Source organism: Paramacrobiotus metropolitanus, unplaced genomic scaffold (assembly GCF_019649055.1).
Source record: "Paramacrobiotus metropolitanus isolate TYO unplaced genomic scaffold, Prichtersi_v1.0 Parri_scaffold0000006, whole genome shotgun sequence".
Classification (NCBI taxonomy): domain Eukaryota; kingdom Metazoa; phylum Tardigrada; class Eutardigrada; order Parachela; family Macrobiotidae; genus Paramacrobiotus; species Paramacrobiotus metropolitanus.
In genome coordinates, this window is record NW_026570226.1 from 477,667 (window position 1) to 491,763 (window position 14,097).

General features: G+C 41.6%; 5 protein-coding genes across 6 annotated transcripts; 2 read left to right on the top strand and 3 right to left on the bottom strand.

Annotated features, from left to right (window-relative positions):
* Positions 1-83: 83 nt before the first annotated feature.
* LOC129581862 (uncharacterized) lies at positions 84-3,664 on the bottom strand. Of its 2 annotated transcripts, none has more exons than XM_055473133.1 (3): positions 2,970-3,664; positions 1,604-2,400; positions 84-1,440 (listed from the first exon to the last, which is right to left on the bottom strand). In XM_055473133.1, the coding sequence occupies exons 1-3, from the start codon at positions 3,034-3,036 to the stop codon at positions 331-333; spliced, it is 1,974 nt and encodes a 657-aa protein (XP_055329108.1). In that variant the 5' UTR covers positions 3,037-3,664; the 3' UTR covers positions 84-330. The 2 variants fall into 2 exon arrangements, with proteins under 2 accessions (XP_055329108.1, XP_055329109.1); XM_055473134.1 differs by lacking the exon at positions 2,970-3,664 and adding an exon at positions 2,593-2,762.
* On the top strand, positions 3,611-5,967 carry LOC129581873 (coenzyme Q-binding protein COQ10 homolog B, mitochondrial-like). The gene is made up of 5 exons (XM_055473151.1): positions 3,611-3,944; positions 4,039-4,333; positions 4,727-4,840; positions 5,008-5,320; positions 5,632-5,967. The coding sequence occupies exons 2-5, from the start codon at positions 4,272-4,274 to the stop codon at positions 5,791-5,793; spliced, it is 651 nt and encodes a 216-aa protein (XP_055329126.1). The 5' UTR covers positions 3,611-3,944; positions 4,039-4,271; the 3' UTR covers positions 5,794-5,967.
* Positions 5,632-9,090, bottom strand: LOC129581863 (60 kDa heat shock protein, mitochondrial-like). Its single transcript, XM_055473135.1, has 9 exons — positions 8,825-9,090; positions 8,369-8,531; positions 7,983-8,235; positions 7,617-7,795; positions 7,278-7,540; positions 6,840-7,185; positions 6,530-6,704; positions 6,285-6,463; positions 5,632-6,202 (listed from the first exon to the last, which is right to left on the bottom strand). Exons 2-9 carry the CDS (start codon positions 8,528-8,530, stop codon positions 6,047-6,049), a joined length of 1,713 nt encoding a protein of 570 aa, XP_055329110.1. The 5' UTR covers position 8,531; positions 8,825-9,090; the 3' UTR covers positions 5,632-6,046.
* A 410-nt stretch (positions 9,091-9,500) lies between these two features.
* Positions 9,501-10,813, top strand: LOC129581874 (10 kDa heat shock protein, mitochondrial-like). Its single transcript, XM_055473152.1, has 5 exons — positions 9,501-9,710; positions 9,843-10,013; positions 10,071-10,160; positions 10,489-10,522; positions 10,644-10,813. The coding sequence occupies exons 1-5, from the start codon at positions 9,708-9,710 to the stop codon at positions 10,685-10,687; spliced, it is 342 nt and encodes a 113-aa protein (XP_055329127.1). The 5' UTR covers positions 9,501-9,707; the 3' UTR covers positions 10,688-10,813.
* On the bottom strand, positions 10,810-13,818 carry LOC129581866 (citrate synthase, mitochondrial-like). Its single transcript, XM_055473142.1, has 9 exons — positions 13,614-13,818; positions 13,432-13,518; positions 13,237-13,344; positions 12,951-13,148; positions 12,433-12,621; positions 12,116-12,341; positions 11,843-12,051; positions 11,453-11,662; positions 10,810-11,262 (listed from the first exon to the last, which is right to left on the bottom strand). Exons 1-9 carry the CDS (start codon positions 13,659-13,661, stop codon positions 11,071-11,073), a joined length of 1,467 nt encoding a protein of 488 aa, XP_055329117.1. The 5' UTR covers positions 13,662-13,818; the 3' UTR covers positions 10,810-11,070.
* Between the last annotated feature and the right edge of the window lie 279 nt (positions 13,819-14,097).

Genomic DNA, 14,097 nt, shown 5'->3' on the forward strand with positions numbered 1-14,097 from the left:
CTGAACTAACATTTAGGATGATTTCAAAATAATTTCCTATATATACTACGGCAAATACTGCATAGTTTAAGTACTGCCAGTACGCATATTTATTTGAGTAAGTTTTACAAAACATCGTGGCTGACTCCTGTCCGAACTTTTCTTGCCGTAATTCCATTCTAATGAAAAAAGGGGCAATTTGCAGATCAAGAAATGCACAACTGAACCATAGGAGTTTAAAAGACAGCACCGTTACACCAAAATGTGATACTATAGGTGCGTTCCATATTTAATATGGATAATATTTACAACAAACGTATAAAGTGATGCATTATTCTAAGCGGCAGATTTCTAATGCTGACCCAAAATTACTGCAGACACAAATGATGTTGAGGCGCCGTGGAAAAATTTTCCGAAGTTGCCATCCGCTTTATCCTTCGTAAAAACACTTCCAATAACTGTTGGATAACTTCCACCAAATATAGGAACTCGAGGGAATTCTTCCCTTAACTGCTTCACATCCTGCTCATACAGCCGGTCCATTTCAGCGGAATCCCTTATACCCTGATTAACCTTGCTGAAGTAAAACAGCAGCATTCTGCCTCCCATAACCTGCTGCGCGGTAAACTGATCACGCAATTGACGAAGAACTCTTGCGTGCTCCATCTGACCGACATTATCGTCTAACGCAACCTGATAAGCAATACAATCTTTTCCACCAAACGCCAACCACTCTAGCCCATAATCTAATGTAGGATCTCCGTGAGATGAGTAGCGTTCTTCGCCAAGATTATCCACAGTGTTTAGCACCAAAACAGGAAATTCGGATGACAAAACATGCGAATGGTGAGCGAATCGCCTGGTAAACATGATTACCAATTTCGGAGCGACAATTTCTAGCTCCTTGATCATCGGCAATAAGAAGTGGTTATGGGACCGGTTTTCTAACCATCCATTATTTTTTAGCTGCACTCGCAGTTCTGCTTCCGTAAGATGTTCACGCCATATGTTTACTCCGTTGATTTTTGGAAATACCAGCACACTGAGATCCCGAGCGGATGTCTTACAGCCCCAGTGATCAATTTTTCTAGGATTTCCAGTCATAATTGAGGGAAGCGGCGGCAGCACACCCTGTGTCCGAATATGCAAAATCTTTCGAGCATCTTTCGGCATCAAATCAGACAATATTCTGCAGACATCTTTTCTTTCTCCAAAATCTGGACTTCTTGGGTCATCAAACCTTAATTTATGGCCAAACATGATTTTAGGAGCCGAAAAACAAATCACCATCTCAGGTTCGCAATATAGTTCCTGTAACGAACTGCCGAAAATATCTTTTTCGTGTAACAAAGAAGAATCATTGAGGGCTGTTATAATGCTGGGGAAGTGAGCCCAGTCGAAATTTTGACGACGTGCAAGGTTCCTTTCGTAAGTGCATGTGGTTTGCATATCCTTGTTAACCTGCAAATGGTCAGAGAAAAAGAGATTATTAGGAAGGAGAATGATATCAAGACAGCACTAACAGCCTATTATCCAGAAGGCAAATACGGAAAAAATTACAAATCATTCATCTCTGCAAAAACGAAATTCACCAATCAATGGCTAACATATTTACTAACAATACCTGTGCAAGTGACAACAATGATCTCATCGGTAAGCTCTTAGCAATCGCTCTCGCCACCGGAGGGATGAAAAGAAGTTGAGATACAACCTCAACAGGCACACTAGGAACAGACGTCATCGCATCAGATTTCAAAAAATTTCCATTTTTGGAGGCGGAAGTTTTTGTTTTTCGAGTATCGTTTCTGCTAGCCGTACTCGTACTGGGCATTTCATCGTCATTACTCTCCGGACGGTAATCGCTATCATCATCACTAGATGTTCCAGCCGCAGCAAACTGCCGCAAACGAGTTCGTTTCTTCTTTTTCGGCTGCGTAGCTTTATTCTGATGGCTCTTTTCTCCTTTCATTTTCACTGGAACTTTTTTAATTTCGTCATCATCGCTGAGAGTTATAACATCTACAATTTTTCGCGCTTTTCGACTTGAACTCCCCTGTGCCGAGTTGTCATCATCACGCTTTATTTTCTTTTCCAGCATTCTGGGAACATCCTTCTTTCTATTACCGCGCTTCTTCGGTATAACTTTCTCTTCGGACTCTGAGTCACTTTGAGTGCCCACGGTGACATCAGATGTACTAGGTATAGGCTGTCTGACAACGGGTTTTTTGGCAAGTGTGGGAGCAGTTGTCCGACGTTTGCGACGATATCGTCGTTTCCGGGTGCGCCGTTTCTTCGTTATCCCGGAGGTGTCGCTAGCCGGTTTCACGGCCTTCTTTTTTGGCTTTCGTAATCGTGTAGTTACCTTCATCTTTCCGGATTTCGCGTTCTCCTGTGTTCTCCTGTGCAATAAATGCCGTATATCTGAAAATTACAAGAAAAGGAATGCTCAATTTTGTGCTGTTACGATTTATAAGACTAGCTAAAGTATAGAAGGAACACAGACCAGCCACCAGGCCCAACACCAATTAAATATTGTAATTTTCCCCATAACAGTGCTGGCTCCTAAATCTATTCTCAGATTAGAACTGCCGTGTTGTTGTTGCAAAAGCATACTTTTATTCCCAATAAGATAATAAAGGCGAATCAGCGATTATAGATGCTAGTGCTGTCCGCTATATGCCAGTGCAACGATAAAGAACAATTCAATTAATCAAGAAAAAACTTTCATCATATGACTCCAGAAGTGAGAAGAGAATACGATAACAAAATGTTCAACTACATTAATTTATATTCAGCGATAACGTATCAGCAAACGGTTCAAACCTTGGGAAGGACAGTTATAATAGTTTGCGATCAATACTTTTACGCGAGTTTTACCAATATCTCAAAAGCACACTCATTATTCACCCACATATGATTAACGAGTCTCATAACAAAACAAAGAAGATATAGAACGATAACGCTGCCTTAGACTCAAAACTTTGACTTACAAGTTGCAGAGATGTTGGATGTGTTGGATTTTTTTGGACTTGGAACTCGAGCCCCTGTAGCCCCCATGACTGGGGACCGATCTTGCTTCGAAGACGTAGTCCTTCCAAGCAGAAAAATATCGTCGATCCACAGCTCGTGTCACGCAAAATAACCTGCAGATTCTGGAAACCTTCACTGCGCGCTTCACGGTAAACGTGTAAAGAATTAAAATGACATCATCGTCGATCTCGCTGAAGTCTTCTTTGACGCTCCAAACACTGGCTTCTGTATCGAGAGGAGATGAATCATGAAGGTGATCAATAGTTGACGATGAACAAAAAAGCGATCTTAAAATAAATCCGAAAACTAAAAAGGAACTGAAAATGAGCAATGTACAGCCACTGAAAACTGAAACAGAACAACTGACAAACGTGACAAAGTCACAAAAAGGCAAAAGCTAAAAGTAAAAAGGTCCAAAAGTTACCAAAACTCAAAAAATTTTGGGTTCACACCGTCACCCCCTATCGTAAGTCGTTTCGCCATCCAAGGGTGGCTAGGTCTTGCGCCGAATATCCACGCCACTAATACCGCCAGTACGGCAGTGTCTGCCTAATTTTTAATTTACTGTAATATTCGTAATTTCGTAGCTATCAAGGAGACTGGATAGTGGATAGGGATTAGGGATGCAGAAATTGCTGAAAGTGAAAAAGAGAAATATGGCAAAATTCATACCTAATAACAAGTACTTACTATAGTGTGACCTATAGTAAGTTCTTGCTAATAATTATCGTACTATAGCTACTTGTTTAAAATCGTAAATATTATTTATTTCCAATGCTTTTAAGCCTTTTATCTTGCGTTGGGTTTATTTTGCTCACTTTGAGTTTGCCACTGGCCCACTGCTACCACAATAATTTTTTTTTCGGTCGTACCTGCTGTTATATCAGCTTATGCCATCTTATGCATTAATAGGCGCTTGTTGTACCGTGCCTGAGGTCTGTCTTTGGAAGAATCAGTACTGTACTTACTGACATGACATATCAGCTGATTAACAGCCGTCACAGGCAATGCTGTATTCTACGTTTCTAGTTTTCTACTCATTGGATTTCATCAACGCCTTGGATTGTACAACCTGCGATTATTGTATGGAGGATCCACGGAGTGAAAGGGATTTTGGAGATCGGTGCCCACTACTAGGTCTATGAAGGAAGCCCATCACTGCAGTCTGCAGACAACAGTTACTCTTCGAAAACAGAATTCTTATTCGGAATGTGGAACTGCAATTCTTATGGTTCTTGTCACGGTAATAAATCAATGCAGTGATGGCTCGACTGATTTTCCCTATTTCGTCTTCCCGGATTGTGCTGCAGCGGTCTCCCCTTGCGTAAGAAAATGTTAATTAAATATCAACTCGCACGTCATATTTTGTTAATTATTTGCTGTTTTCTTGGACTAATTTTAGAATTAGGCTCAATAACCTGCCTTTTTGGTTTAACTTTATGGAAGGTTACTGGCACTTACTGGTGAAGGGTAATACTGTTGTTTATCCGTCTTTATCGTATGCTAAACAGCTAAAGTTTAGTAATTTTTTGAAATTTCGAAAGGTTCGAATTATGCGAATTGTTCGCATAATTCGAACCTTTCGAAATTTCATACCTGTTACCTGTTATTCTGATTAATTAAGCTTTCTTTTCAAAGCTTATCGCTCCTTACCATTAGCTCAACAGTTCAAAGTGAATGGGCAAAGAAATTAATTTACGTATTATTTATTCTTCAGATCTTGCAAACTGCATTTAACGCGCCATCAGGCTATTTTCCCCACCACGAGATCCATTGGCTTTGGCTTACTTAAAAGCCGTACAAAGGAATATGCCGAAAGACGTGTACTAGGGTAAGCTATGGTCGGCACGCGACAATAAGTATGACAACTATCAAAACTCGTACAGTTTTATTACTATTATTTACTATTTAGCAAGAAAACTCATCTCCATCGTTCGTGAGCACTGTATAATTCCTATTGTTGCCAATATTTTGAAACTTTGGATTTGTGTTTTTCAGTTATTCCATGGATCAAATGTATGACGTCGTCGCGGATGTGCGGAAATACAAGGAGTTTGTTCCATGGTGTACGAATTCCAGCTTGGTTTACAGTAAGGAAAGCACCGCGTCTCCTGGGAATGAGAAATACCAAATGGAAATCGGTTTTCCTCCCATTACCGAGCGCTACACGTCCAATGTCACTTTTGTCAAACCTTATCTAGTCAAAGCCGTCAGCACGGAAGGTCGTTTGTTCAATCATTTGGTAACGGAATGGAAGTTTAGTCCCGGCCTAAAAGATCATCGTGATACAACTTGCACGCTAGATTTTTTTGTAAGTGAAAGTGTAAAAGCAGAGGATTGATTGATTTGCCGCTTGTTTTGGGGGTAGTTTTTGAACGAAACTTCCTTGCTTTGGTGCAATCAAGTGTCCATTTTGGAACTGCACGGGTACTGCAAGTCAAGCATACAAGTTTCATACACTTCAGTAATTAGTGTAACTACTTGTGTATTTGTAAGTGTAGTTTATGAGTATCTACCTTTACGTGCTTTATTGTTGGTGATAGGTTTTTGTTTTAACGGTAAGGCGAAGCCGAAGCTGCGTCTTGCATCCTTTTGTATCTGACTTAACTATCAAATTTGCAGGTTTCCTTTGAATTTCGAAATGTGCTTTATACAAAAATGTCAGATTTGTTTTTCGACGAAGTTGTCCGTCAGATGGTAAACGCCTTCCTCAAACGAGCCAAGCTGAAATACGGAGCGGCTTCAATCCCGGATCAAAAGCCGTTATCTATACGAGCGAAATGATTTTGTTTCGCTGTTCTTTCTGCATTTTTGAACTATCTTCTCCGAAAATTATAGGTTCGCATAGTTGTGATACATCAAAGAATTTATTAGCTTTATAAAACCGCCGGAAATCAGCCCAATATGGAGACGATATGTTGTACAAATGAGAAACGGAATAAAGAATGACTACTATAATCATTCACTGAACCACGCAGCTTGAACAGGTAAAACAGTATAACAACGCAAACAAATTAACAACCAAACTAGCACTTGTCTAGAAACCCATTCCTCCCATACCGCCTCCCATTCCGCCCATGCCACCACCCATAGGCATTTCTTTTTCCTCTTTGGGAATCTCTGTCACCACAGCTTCTGCCGTTGTAAGCAACGATGCAACTCCTGCTGCGTCTGTCAAGGCGGTTCGAACGACCTGAAACCGTTGATTATCAGACATCTTGAAAACGAAAAATCTCTTCCCATTATAAACTTCACACTTCAGTACTAAAACGTACCTTGGTTGGGTCGATAATTCCGGCTTTAATCATATCAACAAATTCGCCGGTTAATGCGTTATAGCCATGGTCCCTCGGTCCGGCTAAAACTTGCTGTACCACAGCATCCGCATCAACGCCCGCATTATAGGCAATTTGACGACATGGAACATGTAGGGCTTGACGAACAATATCAATGCCTGGAATAAAAACGATAAAGCATATTTGTTACTCGACGTCATATCCAACATCAGCGGATAACTTACCCATTTGCTGATCACTGTTTTGTGCTTTAAGGACATCCAAAGCCGGTAAGCACCGCAGCAGTGCAACACCGCCACCGGCAACAATTCCTTCTTCAACAGCAGCTTTGGTCGCGCATAATGCGTCAGTTACGCGATCTTTTTTCTCATTGACTTCCACTTCACTGGTACCACCAACCTAGAATCAAAATCTCAATTTCATACCAAATTATGAATGCATTAACAACGAACTACTCGTACCAGAAGAAAACCTTCCGTAAAGATGCAAACCATTTAAAAATCAAAAATGTAACGTCGGTCACTGTAATTTTACCTTAAGCACGGCCACTCCAGCGGACAATTTAGCCAATCGTTCGTTCAGCTTTTCCTTCTCATACTCAGAGGTGGTATCGTCCAATTCATCTTTAATCTGATTAACCCGTCGCTCAATGGCTTTCTTTTCACCACGTCCTTTCAACAGGAGCGTGTCGTCTTTGGTAATGGTTACTTCGCCAACTTGGCCCAGATCCGAGATCTTGCAGTCTTCCAGTTTGTACATTTCTGCCTCATCTCCAAACACCGTTCCGCCCGTGGCGACAGCCATATCCTTCAGCATATTTTTGCGATTGTCTCCAAAGCCGGGAGCCTTCACCGCCGCTACTTGTATTGTGCCCTTCAAACTGCGAAAACATACAGTGTGTGTACACGACGTAATTTTATTAAAAAAGATCAATCATCCAAAGATCAAACACAGAAAGTTTGAAAAAAATACCGATTGAGCACAAGGGTACTCAGGGCTTCGCCGTCAACATCCTCGGCAACTATGATCAGTGGCTTTCGTGCTCCCAGTGCCCCTTCCAGTGCCGGTAAAATTTGCTGAATGTTGGAGATTTTCTTTTCACTGAACAGCACATAAGCATCCTGATACTCCACTTTCATGCCCTTGGCGGCATTGATAAAATAAGGCGAAATGTAACCGCGATCAAATTTCATGCCTTCAATAACTTCCAACTCGTCTTGTAAAGTCTTCCCATCCTAAGTAAAAAACGCATAATTCTCTCCACGCACATCAGCTGTCTTTATTTCGTGTGCGTTTGCATATCTATCTAACCTTGACAGTAATAACCCCATCCCGCCCCACGCGATCCATGGCCTTCGAAATGAGATCTCCAATCGTTTTGTCACCATTCGCTGAGATTGTGGCCACCTGAGCAATTTCACTGGGCGACGTGACTTTTCGCGAGAGATTTTTCAATTCGGCGACGACACTCTCCACAGCCATAAGAACGCCTTTCGAACAATAAGAAGAATTGGCGAATAATATTATTTTATTCGCTAAAAGAAGTATATGTGTGAATCTCCATGAGTGTTATCATTTTACACTTATAAGTATCACAATAAAACAGCATAATTTTTTATAATATTATTTTCACATCAGCAATAAAGAAAAACCAGTGTATTCCAACCTATTTATTACCTCGTCGGATTTCAATAGGATTGGCTCCTTTGACGATTTTATCGAATCCTTCCTTGGCAATGGAGCGAGCCAAGATAGTGGCTGCTGTGGTTCCATCGCCTGCTTCGTCGTTGGTGTTATTGGCAACATCTTGGACGAGTTTAGCGCCGATATTCTCATATTTATCCTTCAACTCCACCGCCTTGGCCACCGTCACTCCGTCCTTGGTAATCTTCGGACTGCCCCAACTCTGTTCAATAATCACATTGCGTCCCTGCAAAAATTAATCGAAATTCAATCAACCATCGTAGTAAGTACCTAACGACGACGAGCTCGCAATTTCCACCCTAAGCTCGTGTAGGTGTGTATCAGTGCTTAAATCTTTATAAATTCCAAATACACTTTACCTTTGGTCCCATTGTGACAGCCACTGCATCAGCCAAGAGATCAACACCTTTCAACATGGCCAAGCGGGCGTCTTTGCCAAATTTCAGGTCCTTGGCATAGGATCGCGTTAGGGCCGGCGCTATTCGCTGCAACTGCCGGGAAGCTCGGATCGCGTGCATCATTCTGAAAACAAATGTAAGAGTGCTTCACAGAACAGCTTAGCAATGCGGCAAGCACCGCTCGCCGGCACACAAAATTCCAAGATTCAGAAAAACTGTAAAACCGCAGCAGTCCGCTAAGATGAGCCGAAAGACTACATTACTTCAGAGCCAAACAGACAGAAATATTTTAAACGAAAGAAATTCGAAAAACTCTTATTACGGGAGAATGTGCGCTCCTGGTGCAAGTAAGCAATTTCTATGATGAAAAAATAGATTGTAAAACAACCCCGGACGCAGGCAGGATACAGAACTTACTTGCTTGACCGGTTAATAGGACTTGCAAGATAAACGGGATGGAATGCAGTTGTTCTAATCTGCAAGCTAGTCCTCAATCGCGATAGCTGATACGCGCAAACACGCAGGAACTTTTGAGTGATGAAATCAAAAGCTTGAAAAATTCCGCGTTCTGCACTTGCAACTACAGCACAGGAAGAAAAAGCCGCAAAAGAAACTTCAAGAACGAGTTGGAATGACGGTAAATTTCGCAAGCTGTATTTCTATCGCCGGAAGCAATGCTGCAGGAGCCCTACCCTACTTCGGCGTTCCATGTAGATCCAAATGCACGAATATATTTGCAAAGAACAGGGAAGTACATTAGCGCATCAGTTGAACTGAATTAGACCCGCCCATAAAAGCGCCGCATCCTGTACAAGTACTTATTGCATCAGCACTTCGGACATTGGATAGAGCCCAAGACTTTATTATTAGTAAAAAAATTGATAAAAATTGTACGAACGGGCATATTTTGAAATATCGAAATACAATTTTTTCAAAGAACAGCATAAATTTTTTTGAACAATCCCTGAAAAATTTTAGGACACTGCACTTGTTCAAGAAAAGATTGCGTCAGACATGGCATAATCGAATTTTCCAGATGGAGGGGTGTGGTTAAAAGCCGGCCGTGCACAGCGGTTGTGTACAGTACTTACTTGCAGCCTTGCTGCAAATGTGCATTTTCGTGAACGTCCGGTTTAAAATAAGTAAATTTTTCTTCGGACTTCCAGTCACTTCCGTTCTGGAAGAATTTCTTTTCTGTTGTTTTCAAGTTTTTTTAGCGCGAATCATCGCAGAAAAAAATTTTTTGAGAACCTTAGACCCCTTTTCTTCTTTTGCTCTCTCTTACTTCTAAACTTGAGCAATGGTGCGTATATTCAATATTGTATCAATTTGTGGTTTCGCATTTTGGCTATCAGCATCGAATTCGCGATTTGCTTCACGAGCGAATGATTAAGTATGTCTTTATCTTCTTCAGCTATGTCTTTATCTTCTTCAGGCTGCCGCGGCTCGCCAAATCACGAAGTTCAAGCCCCTTTTCGATCGAGTTTTGGTCGAACGATTTGCTGCGGAAACAAAGACGAAATCCGGCATTATGTTGCCTGAGAAGGCTCTTGGGAAGGTTCTTGATGCGACGGTGGTTGCCGTGGGTCCTGGTTCCCGAAACGACGTGCGTAATAAATTATTTGATAATATGTACAACATTTGACATATTCAGTTATTGTAGGAAGGCAAAACAATTCCTCCTAGCGTGAAAACCGGAGACCGGGTACTTCTTCCGGAATACGGAGGCACCAAAGTTGAAATTGATAATAAGGTAAATTATTAAGGATTGCATTGCGTAGGCTGTAGCAGCCAGCTTTAAAAATTATTTCTGCTGCTCGTGTTATTCGGTAATTGTGTTTTCGGCTTTTTTGCATGTGGTCGACTGTGAAAACTAAGTCGATGTCATTATTGATAATAATAACTACTAACTAGTGGTTGGCATGACATACATGTCATACACTATTATTGATTTCATAGTGAAAAATAACGCAACATGAGTGCGATTGGTCTAACAATAAATTGGTCATCGTGACTTTACTGATTTAGAACTGCGCCGGTTAAATCTGCTGTTCACACTAAGTGATGGTTCTGATTTGCAGGAATATTTCCTCTTCAGAGATACCGACATCTTAGGTAAATGGGAAGGATCTTAAAATTCCTCGTTGCTGGATATTTTGCTGTTATCGTTTTATCTTCTGTTACTGATTTTTAATGTGGGGCCTTGTGACGTATCGTGGTGTGCTGTGCTTTTTAGGATGTTTCAGTGATGCCGAAAAGTGCAGAACCAGTTCAGAATGAAATCTGATCGAGGGCTAGTGGGTTCTTATTGTGTCTTTTACAAGACTTGCGTGTTTGCTGAACACAGACAACTAAAAATCTCTGTGAAAATTTGCATTGACTTGTTGAATGAATAGAGAAACCAAAGCGCGGATTTTATTTTATAAATATTTTATCAAGATCATAACTATTCAATCAGTGTCACGGTGCCATTAAGGCCTATGCCAACGAGCGGGGACCATACAATCAAAACTACAAAGTACAGGACGCTACTTCGTGTACCTTAAACACAATAAATAGTTCTAGAAGGGAAACTTCTCAATAAAGTATTGATAACAGTAACACCAACTTCCGTGAAGTGCCGTTGCATTCTGGCTGCAATTTCGGTCATTTCGACAAACTGATTATTTCTGCGGCTGAGGCGTATCTCCTTCCGTATATTTGCACAACTTCATAAGTCCTTCCGTACTCAAAGATTTCGGACGTTCCAAAGGCAGGCCCATACCACGGCTCCAGATGAACTGAGACAAACAACCCAGTGCCCGAGACACACCAAAAAGAACGGTGTAGTAACTCATCTCCTTCATTCCATAAAACTGAAATAAAAAAACGAAGTGAACAGGAATGCTCTCTCGATATGATACTGCTCAATTTAAAATGCAGAAACTATGAACAGTAATACTTGCAATTTCTGCTTGCAATTTCTGTGCCAACTGCAGAATGCAGACTCACTGATTACTTACAGTAATCATACAGTTTTTATGTTATCGATTTATATACACTCACCTGCAGAAGTACACCACTGTGTGCATCAACGTTCGGCCAAGGATTTTTTGCTTTGCCTTGTTTCAGCAAAATGTCCGGTACTAGTTTGTACAGCTGCGAAACCAGCTTAAACATAGGGTCATTAGGCAAATGCTTAAGGGCGAATTCTCGCTGGCATGTATAGCGAGGGTCTGTTTTGCGGAGTACTGCATGTCCATAGCCGGGCACCACCTACGCAAAATGCTTAAAATGACAAGTTTTCCGATGGCATTATCAAACAACAAAATTTCGATACCAAGTGCAAAACTTCCTTAACTACAAAAAACTTTTTCCAGATTCCACAAAATCCTTTTTCTAACAAAATTTCTTTTCCAATTAAACCTATTACCAACTGTAAGAAGTCAGGTATACCTGTCCTGAGTTCAAGGTTTTCCAGATCCAGTCGGTAAGTTGTTGATCTGTCACGTTTTTACCACCGAGATCTTCGTTCAATTTTGTCAACCAGACCAATACTTCCTGATTAGCCAGGCCGTGCAACGGGCCAGCCAAACCGCACAATGCCGCTCCGAAACTAAGGTAAGGGTCCGACAGAGCGCTGCCCACCAAATGAGACGTATGAGCTACAATAACATCAATTTTGAAGTGCATTCCCGATTAAATATCTAGGTACGCGAAAAACCGCACCTGAGACATTGCCACCCTCGTGATCACTGTGAATTGTCAGGTACAAGCGCATCAGCTCGATAAACTTCTCATCCTTGTAGCCCAGCATCTTGCAGAAATTTGCCGACCAGTCTTTCTTTTCGTCAATCGCACCAATGCTGCTGCCGTTACGGAACAGATTACGGTAGATCGTTGCAGCAATAGCCGGTAACTTGGCAATCAAATCCATCGAGTCTTCATAGGCATGCTAACGAAATTCAAGAATTTTAAATATTTAAGAAAGTGTCATAACCCAGGACAGATATCGATATTTACTATTTCCTAGTAAACTAGCTTACCTCCCAGTACGTGCTCTTGTGAGCTTTGGCTTCGTACGCCTTAGCAAATTTACTCTCACTCTGGAGCGCAATAACAGCTGCCGCGAACTGTGACATGGGGTGCAAGTTTGACGGAAATCCGTTCAACAAGCTAACAATATGCGATGGCAAAGCTGCGCGCTGGGCCCATTCATTGGAAACCCAGTTAACCTGCAAAACCAGTTTTAACGGTGAATATATTTATATGCCAGTACTTACGCTTTAAGTTCAAGTCAGTTATAAAATGAAATTTCAACGGTAAATTTATAAGTATTTTTCAGAACTGTTACTAGAAAATCAATCCATAATGCTAATCATTTTTGAATGGGGAAACATTAAGTAAAGGCAAAAAAGCACTACCGTATACAGTGAGTACACCATATTAAAAAAGCATTCGCGTCGCAATTCGCCCTTAATATTAAACTGTTATGCCCTCAAAAGTTCCTGCGATGGTTCATGAACTCTGCCATCTAATAAAAATACTACATCCGAAGACTGACCTGCTGCTGATTGGGAATGTCCCCAGTGCATAGCAGCCAAAATAGGCCCTCAGGCAGCGGTTCATTACCACCAGGCGCTTTGGGGAGCTTCTCTTGGCACTCCGGGATAGTATAGCCGCGGAATCGGATGCCCTCCTCCGGATCCAACACGGATGTCTCCCATACCATACTCTTGATGCTTCTCATGCCTCCATAGGCCTAATAATGGTAGGCTAATTAAACTTCGTGGACAAATTATAAACCACACAAAAATGTGCACACTCTCGGTTTTCCGTTTTTTTTATACCTGATCAAGGGTGACTTCTCCCACTTTGGTGTTATTATGGGCAGTACGGAAGGCTTTGACTTTCGCATTATGTGCAGGAATTTTGGCAGCCAGTACTTCTTTCAGATTCTGTTGTAGTCAGAGCATAATTAGAAAATGAGCTAAGAATCTCAGACGTCAAAACCGCGCAGGTCGCTGTCACGCGCTCATGCGTACCGTGGAGCCAGAACATTCCTTGTCTTTCCCGGACTGCGCAGCCAGACCTCGTACAACCTTTGGAAAGTTCGCGTTGTTCTGCAGCATCTGAAGATTAATAACACCAATCAGTGAATAATGCGACTCTGCAGGGGCTCACGTGCATCCCAGTCCGAATGATGCAATTCCGAGTGCTCCCTTACCGACGGCAAGCCAAAAGACTTCGTGGCAGCATGACGGAAAAGCGCCATTTTTGTCAGATTATGTTCAAAACTACAAAATCAAAACGCAGCCCAGAACAAACTCTCCAAAATGCAGGAGGAATGGCAGATCGCGTGAAATTCCTGGATGGAATCAAATTTCTTGAATTATGGACCACGGATCAATCGCACACATTGGACTTGGACTGAAACACCCTCCCGATAATAAGCAAGCCGTAGTACTGAATGACGTCAGACATTTATTCCCGCCCACATAGCATGACGGGAGGCGGGCGCTTTGCCGAATATCGAAGCTTTAATTTCCGGAACTCGATGGCCGGTTTCGGATTTTTGGAGCGGCGAGTTCGGTACCAGTATTTACAGATACGAATTACGAGCATTCGGGATTACTGTACACAGAATGGCAGAAATATTTCGAATTTTGGGAATATTGTACATATGCAAAGGCTGAAAATATCACAGTATG